Source organism: Strix uralensis, chromosome 23, assembly GCF_047716275.1.
Source record: "Strix uralensis isolate ZFMK-TIS-50842 chromosome 23, bStrUra1, whole genome shotgun sequence".
NCBI lineage: Eukaryota > Metazoa > Chordata > Aves > Strigiformes > Strigidae > Strix > Strix uralensis.
Window position 1 is genome coordinate 1,921,512 of NC_133994.1, and position 14,534 is coordinate 1,936,045.

The 14,534-nt window shown below is 38.2% G+C and overlaps 1 protein-coding gene across 4 annotated transcripts in view; it reads right to left on the reverse strand.

Moving 5' to 3' along the window:
• PLCH2 (phospholipase C eta 2) overlaps window positions 1-14,534 on the reverse strand; it is a 98,392-nt gene that overhangs the window by 14,078 nt on the left and 69,780 nt on the right. For all 4 annotated transcript variants that reach the window (XM_074893116.1, XM_074893117.1, XM_074893118.1 and 1 more), the window contains exons 8-19: window positions 13,583-13,703; window positions 11,467-11,638; window positions 11,089-11,196; window positions 8,459-8,617; window positions 6,394-6,486; window positions 5,827-5,927; window positions 4,797-4,894; window positions 3,792-3,974; window positions 3,230-3,337; window positions 2,920-3,044; window positions 873-957; window positions 239-385 (exon numbers count right to left, since the gene is read on the reverse strand). In XM_074893116.1, the coding sequence (XP_074749217.1) occupies window positions 239-385; window positions 873-957; window positions 2,920-3,044; window positions 3,230-3,337; window positions 3,792-3,974; window positions 4,797-4,894; window positions 5,827-5,927; window positions 6,394-6,486; window positions 8,459-8,617; window positions 11,089-11,196; window positions 11,467-11,638; window positions 13,583-13,703 (1,500 nt within the window). The remainder of the gene's footprint in view (window positions 1-238; window positions 386-872; window positions 958-2,919; window positions 3,045-3,229; window positions 3,338-3,791; window positions 3,975-4,796; window positions 4,895-5,826; window positions 5,928-6,393; window positions 6,487-8,458; window positions 8,618-11,088; window positions 11,197-11,466; window positions 11,639-13,582; window positions 13,704-14,534) is intronic.

Below are 14,534 nucleotides of genomic sequence, written 5' to 3' on the forward strand. Positions count from 1 at the left end.
TCTTACCCATTTTTTGAAAATCTAGTCCCATAGAGTTAATTGATTTAGTCTTCATCACCATACAAGTCAGTAGTGGACCAAGGTAGAGAACTCAGGGTCCAAACTCCCAGTCTCTTGTTCTAACTAGAAATTTCTGCAGCAGACACATGCACACACATTAATCCACCATTTGCAGCTTCAGTTATCACAGAAAAAAGTCCTAGCCAACGGACTTGGGATTTCACCATTTCTCTCTTACCTGGCATCATACTGCTGAAAGCTATCGTTCTCTGCCCAATAAAATCACGCCCAATTGGATCGTGATCCCACACAAGGAACCGAATCAGTGCAATCTCTGGCATGTGTACTGTGAACACCAGCGTTTCCTCCCACATTGGGTTGAAACCTCGGAATGAAGGAATCAACTTTTAGATATTTCGTTCACAAGATGCAAGAAGAAAAAAGACTGCCTACATAACGAATGTCTAAACTGCAACGTCATTCTAAGTTTCCTAATAGTTTGATCAAAATCCAGTGCCTCCACTCACTTCAGCAGGAGACACAACGGCATAAGAATCTGCAAGAAACAGAGTTGGATCTCACTTCAATTTGGCCCTGCTTTCAACAGGTGTTTGGACAACCTGACTTTCTTTTGGCCACAGCAAGCTCAAAATACTCTCCTCTCATACACAATGAGAAGTCAGACAAACGACTCGTTTTACACCAACACATTCACAACATTACACCAACTCAGTCAAATAATTCAAGACATCAATTTTTCAGTGCTTAGCCATAATAGGCACCAAATTTCATCTACTCCTATCTTTATGAACAAAACTTGCCTGAAAGAAGATGTTTCAGCCATAAAAACAATTAAAACCACATAATCTTACCATTATCGTCAACTACTCTAGTTTGTTCTTTGAAGCAATCAACAGGTAAACCTATAACTTCTACTTCAACAAATGGATCTATGATCTGGAAAACAGAAAATAACAGGTATTGAAAAGAAAGAGTGACAAAGATGACATTAAAGCACATGGCTTTTACAATGTGGCATAGAACATCATTGTCTTAAAAATGATTGGTCCTGAGCCTTTCTGTAATGGATTATTATGCTGATGAGAGATCTCTGGCTAAATCATCTAAAAGCATAATTTAGAATAATCATGTTGTATGTATTTGTGATCATTTCTCTGTTCTATTCTATTCCTCTGTTCTAAAATGAACTTTAAACAATGGTCTGAATGTGAACATTTTCTAATTTAGTGGCTATTTGAGTAAAACCTTTAAAATATATTCAAAACAGACATTATGATAAGTATGTTCTAAATCAGCAACATTAAAAAAATCCCAATGAGAATCATCTGTTAAAAGTCTCAGTGTCACAGTGGCACAACAGACAAAGCAATATTCAAAACAAATGGGAAATATGAGTTTTACCTCTGGCCGATGGGTAAACATCTCTTACTACCTTCCACTTCTGGGATGTTTAGAATGTAAGCTTGTAAAACTAGAGCATGTCATGTAGAAGGTTGCTGTGATTACCTAAGCCTAGGAAGTCTTTGACTCTGGTGAGACCTCAACTGACTTACAAGTTCCCTGAAGGCAACAGTAGGAAGGACATTCTGGTGATCACAGAGGAGGACCACCCTGGCAGAGTCTCTACATTCCACTAGGTAGCTACAGAAATATTCCTGTAATTGGCCTGAACCTCTAAGTTTTTAATTAGTGTATAATTTTCTCTTGTGTCCTCTGAAAGGACGACAGAGTTGAGTCAAAGTTTTGACAGAGTTGAGTCCCAGGGTGACACCTTGAGCCTTATTCACAAGAAGTGGGAAAACGCAGGTAGCTTTCAAATATTCATCTGTGCTCCAGCGTGTGATGTGGCTCATATAAAAACCTATGTTGGACCTATTCAGTTATATGTCCTCTGAAACAGCAACCTGACACTCAAATCCACCATCCATCTCCCAGTAAGGAACACTGAAGACAAGAGTACCTATAATCAACTATTAGATTTTTTTGAAAGTTTGCTAGTGCTTTCAGATATCAAGAACGTAAACTGACAATGTGATCTCAGCAAGAATGAAGAATCTTTCTGATGCTTAGGAGAACATAAATGTTCCTTGTGCCCATGTCCGTGTTATATTTGCTCTTTGTTACTCTCTGAAAGAGAGGTTTGGTGCTAATTGCAAAAGGCTAAAAGGAAATTTTAATTCTGACAAAACTTCATCCTAGCATTCATTAAAGACTAGTATTTATTAGTCATGTGGATGACATTGCAACAGAACAGAAATGAAGACGAAAGCCTCTTTAAAAAGTTGCCAAGAGGTTGCAAATCCGGCTCCTTTTAGTCTGATATTTCATCAAGTGAAGTTGCCAGGGGTTTTATAAAACAAATAAAGGATCACCAAAAAAAAATTTTACAAAAATATAAGAATCACACAACAGAAGCCATAATGAAGGACAGAAAGAAAACATGTAATAATACTGTGCTACATGGAGGACCAGGAGCAGATTCATGCTAGCAGAGGGAAGGACTCCCAAGTAACTCTGCCTGCCTTGCCTGACAAGCTCAGCAGTATTCTGTATTTAAGAGACAGACTGACTTGGCTCTATTTTCAACGGTGTTTTGGAGGAAGTAGGACATTTAGAGTACTGTGGTGAGTAGAAACTCATCATGATGAGCTTATTGGCCCTTTTTTGCTTCTCCAGGAGGCACTGCATTGACAAATAGAGGAAAAACATCAAACCATTGCTGTGATGCTTAGAAGTGAAGAAAACCACCTAAAGATCTAGGATGCTAATGACCTAATTTATTCATGTTCTGTGTCTCCTGACAGATAAGTGCAGGAAGTTAAATCCTGATCCTTAGCCCAGCCAGTATGGAAATAAGTTTTCTCCAACACACCACAACAATCACCAGTTGTCCCATACCTCTCCTCTGTCTCCCAACATGGAATCACGTGGTTTTGGGAGTTGTTGACCACTGATAATTCTTAGAACCAGTTGTTTCTTCAATTGACCAGGCAGTGGGTCTTCAGAATTTGGATTAAAGACACCTGGAAGAATGAGAAGTCACATAATGTGAAAGAAGTACAATTTTGGGGATGAATCTAGTTATAGATAGCTTCTGATTTATTCGCTTCTAGCATCAGAAATGCATTTTTAAACAAACTATAATAAGGATCCACACCCACTCTTCTCATGCAATAAGTGATCCACTTATTTTGCTCATTTTTCTTACCTTGACACATGCAGTTTGGTTTGAGGACATAGCCACAATTCCCATTGGCACTAAATTTGGCCCGGTTCAGTTGCAGCATTCTCCCCTCTGACTGGTAGTTCAGTGCAACTATTAAAAAGAGAAAAAAAGGTGGTAGCACTTAATGAGTATGTTAACAAGATTCTTGTTTGTAGAACCAAGTTAAAGGAAGGACACCTAAACACATTTTCATATTTGACTTTTTGCATGCAAAAAACTCAAATGTTTTACGAAAAAGAATTCTCATATAATATATATCACAGCTTCAGGTAGAGAAACTCTCCAAAAGAGTCTGAACTCTGAAGTCCTATTGCATTTGAGAAGTTAATTTATTTCCATTTATCAGACAACTACTTGCATGTAAGACACATGTTTGATGTAATATATCCAGGTGCCAACATGGACAGCAACAAGGAAGACTCAACTGCCAGTGAAGGTGGATGAGCAGAGAACTCAGGAGTACTTCAAGGGGTGATTACGGAGCTCCTATTGAAACATCTCTCCCAAAATAAAACAAAAATAACCAAGTTTTCTTTCTGCTCACCAAGTTGGCAGCCAGCATTCCAGAATGGCTGGGGATTGTAGTTGCTAGAATCCACACGGTAAGAAGATGGGTAGATGCGGGACAACTGATGCTGGTTGAAACGCAGATACTGTGCTGGCTTTTGCTGCAGTATCTGGTGGGCTTTTGTTTCACTGAAAGATGAAACCTGCCAGCTGGAAGAGACTACAGAGAAGAGAGGAGGAGATTAGAAGTAGTCTCCTTATTTATTTATTTATTATCTAGATAAAGCATTCAAAACTACATAGCACTAGTTCCTTATAACTATCAAGCATCATCTGAATGTATCCCACTCAGAAGGAGCTCTGTTTTTCTTACATTACAGCAAAATCATTGTGCTTATTGGAGGAGTTATGGTTGGGAAAATGAAGCTGAATATAATGAAGATTCAGGTCATTCTTTAAGAAGTTTAAAAAAAAAAATATTCCAAGATTTTTTTGAATTTGCTCAAGGAAAGCATATTTTCTGGAAAGCAATTCTCTCCTTCTGCCACTTTTCACTAAAACTTGATTCCTGTCAAAATAAGATGCAGCAAACTTAGAAAGACAACCGAAATATTCTAGAAATCTAATGCTGATATTTCATCAGATTTGACTTTAAAATCTAAACTTTAAGCTTGAAACGCTCTTCAGACCATTCTGCCCAGGAGCTTAACTAAATCCTCTGCTATTTCCCAGGATGTAAGTGTCCTGTAGCAGCTTTTATACAAGCTAGCAAAGACTACACATGCGCTACCTGTAGTAATTTTTTCTCCTTTATGGAAGCTGTCACACAACTCTAGACTCACTTTGTGGATTCTGAATGGCAAGTCATCAGCTACTTCAAAATAGTATAGCTTTGTTCTGTGCAGCTGTTCTGTTAAAATCTTTTCAAGGTGGGAGAGAAACAAACTGAAAACCAACTTTTCATAAGAAGATATGTAAGGACATAAACCTTTCAATTTCTTTGTATAGCAATTATTCTCAGCAGACTTTTAGTTCAACCTACTTTCAGTTTCAACATCATGGATGCCAACAGACTTTGTGTATTTCACCAGGTCAGAGAGTGCCCTGGACAGCTTCATTGTTTTCTTCTGTCGGTTTATCCTAGAAAGATAAAACAAATTAATTTCCCATTAATTAAGGGGTAAATTTTATCTTTCATATTTAAAAATAAATCAGGGTAAAGAAATATAAGAAAGTTTTCTTCCATCAAGGAGGTACTTAACAGTTTTATACCACATAAAGCTTCACTGTCAAGGCACAGAAGTAGTGGGACCAACGTCATGAAAGTACAGAACAAGTCAGTCCTGTGCTCACATGTTCTTGGCAGACATAAGTATTCACCTACTAAGGTCTGGTGGGGAGGACACTAACTCGCTTTGACTGAAGGGTGGAATATCTATTCACATATACATTTACTTCTCAAGTCAAGTGCTAACAAAAAAACTTTTTAAATCCCAAAGAAATAGTAAGAAAGTAATGCTCTGATCCTCCTCACTTGCTTCAGGTTATCACTAACAGCATATCTACTAACCTTCCAAAGAAAGCTCCAAAGTATCCTAGAAAACTGCTCGATCTGATTTCTTAGTTTTGAAGCCTGAAGCTTAAGCAACCATTCTGCAGAGGATCTTTGATGTCAGGATTTTTGAAGCGGCAATTTCAAAAGAAAATCATCACCTGAATGTTGATGCAACTTCATTTGGCAAATTATAAAACAATAAAAAAAAATCAGCAGGGGACCTGCTACACTGCAAATTCACCTTAATGGATTCATTGGGTCACCAGTCAAATGACCTTTATGTCAGCTGGATGAGATTGTCACAGCTCAAAACACATACAAGATCCACTGTACTTCGCTAATTAGTCTGAATGGCACCAAGAGATCATTCTGATGATCTCTCCTTATACCAGACTCCTGTCATGTACCTGCAGCCCTCATCAAATTGGTTCTAGACCTGAAGCATGTCTATTTAGTGGGTACATTTATGTAGGTATCTTTTTTAGAAATAAAATTGCCAAACCCCTCGTTAACAAACCTGCTGCAGTGTACAGAGCTCCTGGCTAAATTTGCTTGAGAATCCGAATCATCTTCACCCTCTTCCAGACTTGTTGCCTTTTTCAATTTGCTTCCTTTTTTCTGTGCCACAAGGGAATAAAACCATAATATCATAACTGTCTGATCAAAGTTTGAGCAGCTGGATACAATTCTGCTTTTTATGCCAATGAGTATGTTACAGAAAATAGGAAATGACAGCTTTTGAAATACTCAGTACTGCAGAACCACATGCATGCACATGGGGAAGACTCAGCCCAAGGTCAGAGCCTTTTTATAAAGGAATCACAAACCCTCAGATAAAAGGTGCAAATGAATTTTTATGTTTTTCAGATTAGATCTTGGATACTTTTAGACCTTGACGTAAATTGAAACTATCTGTTATGCACAACTATAACCAGTTACCCAGCTTATCTATTCAGTGAACAGTCTGATACCAAGCCTCTGCCAGACACTGCGATTATGATATTCTTCTCCACCACTGTATGCAAAGAAAAACCTATCCAAGAACACAATACTTAGTGTAGACCTAATCTACCGAGTGGCTCACCTTGCGTTTAGAAAAACTGCCCATCAATGACCGGCTGTGCCTTTTATTGGTACTGAAATCTTCCCCGGGTTCCGCATCATCCTCAAGTTTATTCTAAAGCAATCAGACAGAAAAGATAATGTAGCGGACCAAACAGAGTGCTACAGACAGCATACCTGAACATCATCACAGGTAGCTTGGGAAGCAATCCTCCCTAAAGTGTCAACTGAACTGAAGTAGAACAATGCAGACTTTTTTTTTAAAAAACACAAGCTGAGTACAAGGCCTTGTATCCCGGCAGCAATTGCTATCATTTTTGTCCATGGGAACTTTCAGAGCAGACATAAATCACACAAATACCTAACCCCAATTTTATTTCCATCCAGGCAAAGTTTGAATGCCCCCATACCACGTACATTCATTGACACCAGGCTGGTTTTTAGCTGAATATTTGAAAAGCATAGTTTAACAGGACTTATTTCTGCCAATTACACAGTTTTACTAGCTACTCCGTGGTAAGAAGGAAAGAAAATTCTTGTAATCCCTAAAAATGTATATATTTCATTAGTTCCATTAGTTTTTAACATGATCTTACAGCTTAATTGTTTCCTAGCCTAATAAAACACAGACTATTCTGGTTAACAGCTACACAAAAGGATTCTTGAAGTCTTGGCCTTGTAGTGGATCTTACAAGAATAACTGTCTAATACATTATGTAAATCATTAGTCTTAAAAGTACATACAAAACTCATGCCATAGAAAATTTTAGGAAGCTGATTTTTAGTTCTCATTTAGTTTAATCCCTAGTTAGTATACCTGCTTATCATTGGCAGATCTCCAATGTTTTTCATTTGTATGCAACAATGTTCCTAACCTTTTTGTGCTTTATTACAAATTCTAAAATGACAATGACTCAAGTTCATGAAGTGTAGCCTGTAGGCTGAGTACATTTTTATAAATAAGCATTAAGTATAACATTAAAATACAAATGTAAATGCATAGAACATAGAGAACCAAGGAAAAAAAGCCCAACTTTCATATGCACTTTTTCTAATGGAAAACAAAATTCTTTCTGTTGAAAAGTCATTTCATGTATACATTTCATGCTCCAATTGCTGTATGAGCAAGAAAAAAAGCTTTGTGTATCTGACAGTGATGTTCACCTGGCATCATCATTAACTGAATGAATTCAGCTATGAATCTGAAGTCAATAATAATGATTTATTCAGTAAGCTAACAAAACACAACAAATGGAAATGCTAAACACCTCTTTCTCTGAAGTCACTCGAGAAAGTGATTGGACTTTGGAGAAAGAAGTGGTTAGCATTTCAGTTTATATTTTGATGGGCTGCCATATTTCATTACTCATCTGCAATAACAGGCTATCCTATCCTTCTGCATCAAGTGTGAATCACAAAACCAGCTCAAATTAAAATCTCATTATCAGCAAATTAAAAAGAAGCTTCTAGTGAATGGACAAAAATGCAAAAAGTATTATTCCTTATAACATAGCTTTTATATAAACAACATGCGGTATTAATAAGATGTTGTGACAAAATATTACAAGAAAACAATACAGAAGAAGGGAACACGTTTTCTTATATATTGAAACAGCCAAATACGTGGTGGTCAGAGCAGTCACCCAAGAATGGAAACCATCGCTTCAAAATCCCAGTTCCACCTCAGTCTGAGTGGGCACATGAACCTGGATCTCCCACATCCCAGGTGAACGTTGTGGCTACCTGATTACTCTTGAGTTGTATTATCCTAGTTAACCTAGACAGGAGACAGGGACCTGATGGCAAATAGACTCCATAAAATTCATCATGTGACTCACACTATCTTGTTTTAAGGGAAGTGCTGAGCATTGTTTAGTTTCACTAGTACCATGAGAGATGCAGACACCTCCAATAAACTGAGCTGGCTATTGGGGAGTCTCAGAGCAGATTTAAAAGCCCAACTTTAGACATCCATCTTTGAAAGAACAAGCATTATTGTTATGAAATAATAATACTATGTAGCTGCAGAGACAAACAAAGGAACAATCAGGTCTAGGGGTAACTGAAGTACAATAAAACATGTTCACCTTCTTGCTATTTGATTTTAGACCAGCCTTTCCTGATGATGGTAGAGTGGTAACTGTAAAATTGTTTGGATCTTCACAGTCACGGATTTTGGATTCTTTTATCAGTGAGTCAAGTTTTTTCTTTGCTATATTCTCCACTCTTTTCCTATTAGTAGATGCCTACAAACAAAACAGAATCATTAAACTAGGTAGTGATGAAAAAAGTCGTAGCAATTCCAGCTGGGATTAATGCAAACTAAAATGTTATGTGCAAGAAAAAAAAATTAAAGAGGTTCTTCATTTGCATAATGTGAAGCAATTACCTGCAGCTTGGTATCAGACTTAATGTAGGGTATGGAAGCATACGAAGCATATGAAAGTAGTTATTAGATCTAAAGTGTAAACAGACTGTCTGAAGCGGTGAGAGAGTAAAACTAATGAAAACAGTTCTAACTAAACCAAGACTGACTGTTAGCAGAGCTGCTCAGATGTAATGTCTGCTACCAGCCAAGGATGTGCTAACACAGAAATAGTTATTACTGAGATGACTCCCCATACTGCACTGGATTAACACATGCTGTGTTTTGCAGTACATATTCAGTAAAAGGTCTGATCTATTCCATGGTGCTGTCCAGTGAGCCATTCTTCATGGAAATTTAATAGTGATGGACATGTGTGGAAACTCCGAGTATACAGTATTTCTCTCGCACGTTGGGGTTGATGCATTCATATGCTAGGTCAAGGTTGACTCTGCAGCTACAATAGATGCAAGATTCTACTGGATGGAATGGGAGAAGCTTTAGAATCTTGATTTCAGCAGTTCAAGGGCAAAATGCAAGAGAACTCCTGTTCCCTCCTTCTGTGTACATCATAGCCCATGTGAGGAAGTGGGGGAAACTAAAATACAAATCCAGAGTCTTCTTTTTCATCCATGAGGCATAAACTCACAATCCCGGGTCTTTTAAGAGGTGACAGATTGTGTTTTCTCAGTAGTCCTCAAGAATTCCCAATTAAATTTGTCATGAAACAAGCTATGATTTCCTGAGCTCTTCAAAATTTGGCTTGGAAAGCAAACCAGATGTAGCAAATCTCGGATTTAAAGCATCAGTAGACCTCACAGCAAAGTGAACTGTTAGTGACAAAGACCATTAATGAGGTCAGCAAAGCAATGCCTACTGAGCCTTTAGTGAGAATAATACACCCAGCCACAACACGGTACTACCTAATTTTATTATAAAAGATGACACTTTTCTTACTGGCATTAATTTCTCTATCCATTTAATGAAAGAAAAATAAACATTATTTGACATCTCTTTATAAATAGCATATGTGTGGGCTAAAAGAATCATGGCAAAAGTAATTTCTAGCAATGAGAGACCTGCTGACATTTCTGCTTGTTCAATCATCTGGATTAGGATCCTCTTGAAACAAACCATCTTTTAGCCTAGAAATTATTTGGAAAACTTGCAAAATCAAGTACCACAGTGTCCCTGATCTCAGCAAATCACCTGTCTTGTTTCCTTTGGGTATTGGAAACAGTCTGCCATGCCTGGGATACAAACAAAAGAACTAGAAAACATAGGAAAACAAGCTGAGTGAGCTTTGTTGATCACAGTGAAGTTTCAAAGTCAAGAAATGTCCAATTCTCATTTTATTCAGTTTGCATAGTTCTAGTTTCCCTGTACAGTCAACTCCATAGGTAGCCCCTAAGTGGGTTGTAAAAGCTTTTGGTTTGGCTTTCATTTTCTCCCTGTTCAAAAGGGTCATGCCTTGATACCAGTCCTGATCTTACGTAGGTGGAAAGCCTGCTGGACTGAACCGTATCACCACTGGCTGTACAGTACATTCCACTTTGAAAAGATGCATCATGTAACAAAAAAGTGTCAAAAAACATTAAGTATTAAAACATCACAGATCTCAGTTTTAAAATATTGAAAAGTGATATGCTAAAACATAATAATTTAAAAAGACAAACAAATTATTTTTCCCTTTTAGTTTTAGATGGAAAGGATCAAATCCATAACACACAATGAGGAAATAGCCTGAGGGATAGAGGACTGAAAGTGCAATCTCTCTCCAAGGCAATCTAGTTTATGGTATTAAAATGGTTTTGCTGTGTATTTTATATTGTTTCTGTAAGATGCAATGTCACTTGCCAGAAGATTAAAGTGACAAAAAAATTAGCTTTTAAAAAGGATGAAGAAATAAGGGACTTTCAGATCAAAGTAAGCAGAGATTAAAATATTCTCCCTTTTTAACACCTCCTTACAGTAAAAATCAACTAAACCCAGCATTCAGCAAACCAAAGGGATGCTCTGTAACACTGACCACAATTTGACATGAGTAGAATTTTTTTCTTTTCTGCATTTGACAGGAAGAACACTATGATGAAATGAAGAATCATGAGATATTACTATTTAAAATATTAAAAGACACAAAATTCCAAACTTGAAACATAACCACTAGAACTGGTGCTGCCTAGTATGCACTTCTGTCAAATCTGTCCCCATGAAGGTTTAGAACCTGAAAGACTTGTGATGAATCCCAAAGGTTAGACCACATCCACATTCCGGAGAACTCACACAAAGTTTCTTCTCACTGGGATGGGAAAACTTAACATGCATTTATATTCAAATGGTCACTTAACTTACATCTCCATTCATTAGTTTACAGTCATCATCAATCTCATCAGCACTGTCCTCATCAGAAACTTCACCTTCCTCTGCATCATCGCTGATGTTGGCTGGAAGTTTCTTCCCCTAGAAGACAAAATGATTACACAGGCAGGTTAGCGAGCAGCTCTTCCTATCACACATTTAAAAAGAAAAAAAAAAAGAAAAATTATTCAAAGCATGCAACCAGGTTCTTACTGATTGAGAAGACATTTGTTCACAACCTTATGCACCAGGTTCTTAAGGATTGCTTGTTGTAAAATGATTTAAGTTAGAGTATAAGCGATAATCAAGCAGAAATCATAATCATCACAAACAAAAAGAGGGATGGAACAAACGAAACCTTAACTTTTTTACCTTAACCAATATCTTTCCTTTAAGACTTGCTGGTGAAGGGAGTGTGGTAGAATCATCACTGTGCACAGAAGACAGATCCAGTTTGTCTCCCAGAATTTCTGTAAGATACTGAGCCATCTTCTTCTGCTGAATGACACTGCAGTGGTTCTCAATTGACAAGATAACAGGGTACCTGGCAGAGACATAGGCAAGTATCATCAACTGCAAATTTAGCTTTTATAGCATTAAGAGGATAAGGGTTATTACAGTCTGAGCCATTCCTGTAACAGGCATCACCACCAATGAAATCCACAGGGGTTAGATAAGTCAGTGTGGGCACTGGGCTGATACTACTCACTCCAAACTGAAGGGTCAATTTTTTTGACAGCTACAGGATAATTAAACTTCTGCAACTTGATTTGATGTATTTTTTACCAGAGCACACTTCTCTTCTTCCTACACTACCCAGTCCTGACCTCCACTTCCTATCAAAGAGGTTCTAGCAAGCCATTCATAAGGAAAACCTAAATAGACAGTGCCTTCAACTCTCCTCTCCAGTCAGTGCTTCAGCCCTTCTGTACTCTCACAGGTAAAAGTAAATAGAGGTTTCAAGAACTGAAAAGATCCCCAAAGGGGCTTTGTCTTTACCTTCCCATTTGTGTTAGTTCTTCCATGAAAACTTTTCTAGCTAGTAACAGAGCAGTGTCATAGAGACAAACCTGCACATAAAACCTCTTCTACAAAGACAGTAAGTATTATTTGTAGATTTAGTTTTATTGTTGTCATTTATTGTTGATTCTCCAGGCTGAGAAAGAAATAACAATGCTTGGTTGTTTGAAAGGCATCAAGATAAGATTTCCAAAACATCAACTGCAGTGTGGCTGGCCACGTGAAAGCACACTGAAGATGGTTTTCTGTTTAGACATGATGCATTTTTAGGATGAGCACAAAAACCTGAATACAGTGCAGTTTTGTAGGGCTGAATTATGAGGGATTCATTAATTAAAAACTAATTGTGAATAAAAAGGTGTCTATTCTGACATCTGGCCCTCATTAGCTCCTCATCAGGAAAAATGAGACTTTCAGCCAGACAATGCCTGCAGGACAAAACTCTTCCAGCTGATGACTACAGTTAAATTCCTGGCTTTGCCTGAAGCTAGTTCCTTAGCTGAATTTGCAGCCTACCAACAGCTATGCCTCCAACCTATCCTGGGAAAGAAAACACCTGCAAGTCTAAAATATGTTTCATTCACTACCAAACTCTGACTGAGCATCAATACCTATCAAGAAAAAACCCACCACAAATAATAAGTTGTAATGCAGTCCCAGTTAACTTTTCTGTAAAGCTTTTAAGAACTGCAACAATTTCAGAAGCATTGCCACATATTCTGCTGGACATCTTTCCTTTGATTTATTTACCATGTCTTCAGGCAAACTCCAAAAAATTCAGGCTCGCAATAAGTTTACCTGGGCTGAAATTTCAGTGCAAGTTTAGCTCTATCAATGAAGGCAGATGGACTGCTTTGAAGAAGCTACTAGAAAATTTTTACAGAGATAAACTAACTTATCTGACAAAAAAATAAAAATAGATAGGTTGACACACACATTTTGACTCTCAGGGGAGGACAGTACTGCCAAGGTATATGAAACCTCCCAATTGTATTATTCTCTGATTTCCTGAGCAATGTACAGGTAGGGAAAATAACCCATTTCTCTTGAACAGTCTGCTCTCTCCACAATTGGGCTACTGTCTCTGCATTCCTTTGCTGCCTGACTTGTCTCCTATCCCTGGAGCAACCCAGTGTAACCTTGGCATCGCTGGAGTACACATCCAGCGAGAGATGTGGTTAAACTGTCAGCCATTCACTGAAAACATTCTCTGTCAAAACATGTTGATCCTTTGGTCTTCTACGAATGGGATGAAGACAGCCCACAACTATGTACAGAATGCCCCTGCTCAGGCAGTTTTGCCTCATTATTTCTTTCTGAAGGCTTTCTCCCCACAGAAAACAACTCAGAATTCTGTCTGGCATATGCAGGAATGGGTTGGATTTTCACTAACTGCCTTTACAAGGATGCCAGGAAACACTCCGGTTTATAGCCCTGAGACTCAAAAGTTGGCAGACTGTATACATACTCATTTTTGATAAAGGCGTATTTGTTGATAGTTTCAATCACATCTTTGAAGAGAATTTTGGAAGTCAAAGTGTATCCATGGTGGACAATCGGTTCACCGTCAGGCCCATCCCAGCAGTCAACTGTAGAATAGAAACAATGATACTCATCAGAGAATTAACAGCTGGGGCCATCACCTGTGGAAGACTGAGACTCTGCAATTCCCTTCAGCAACCCAGCCAGACATTTACCCAACAAAGCAGGGTCTAGGTTCATTCCCACCCTTCATCTGCGTCTCCCTCCTCACTGTGCTGAACCGCCTTCCTCTGAAGATTACTTCCTGGCCTTGACATCCTACTCTGTACAGACTGTTCCCATTGTCTGAGAAAGCCCCAAGCAAAAAAGATCTCCTTTTAGCAAGTGCTGAGGAGTACTATGACAGGAAGAGAGATGACATAGCATAGCATTACTTTCATTATGCTAATGCTGAACCTGAAAAGGAAAGCAGAGAATCTTAGCCAAGCTTCTCACACCACAAGCAAAGCCAAGACCTAGTCATCTCTAGCTCTCCCTGGATTTTGCCTAACTTTATACTTGTTTACAATCACATTTTCATAAATGTTTCACTGCTCTGAAGCACCCATTGGCATGTCCACAATCTAACTTGAGCAAACCATAATATTGGCCTTCTGAAAAATTGTGAAAACACTGTAATGGTCAGGATATTAAAGATGATTACAAAAGAGGTTCTGTCTCAGAAAGGCACTACAAACATCAGAAGGGATTTCACATAAAGGCTTCCTGGTCACTGCAGAGACCGGCAACATTTCACATAATGGAACTCTACCTCCCTTATCAGAAATATCAGCTTTCCTCCTATGTGTTAGCAGAAACTCTGCCATATTTGCCAGTTTGGTTGACATACAGTTGGCTAGAAAGCATACACACCAATACATCCTATTGCATGTCAGTAT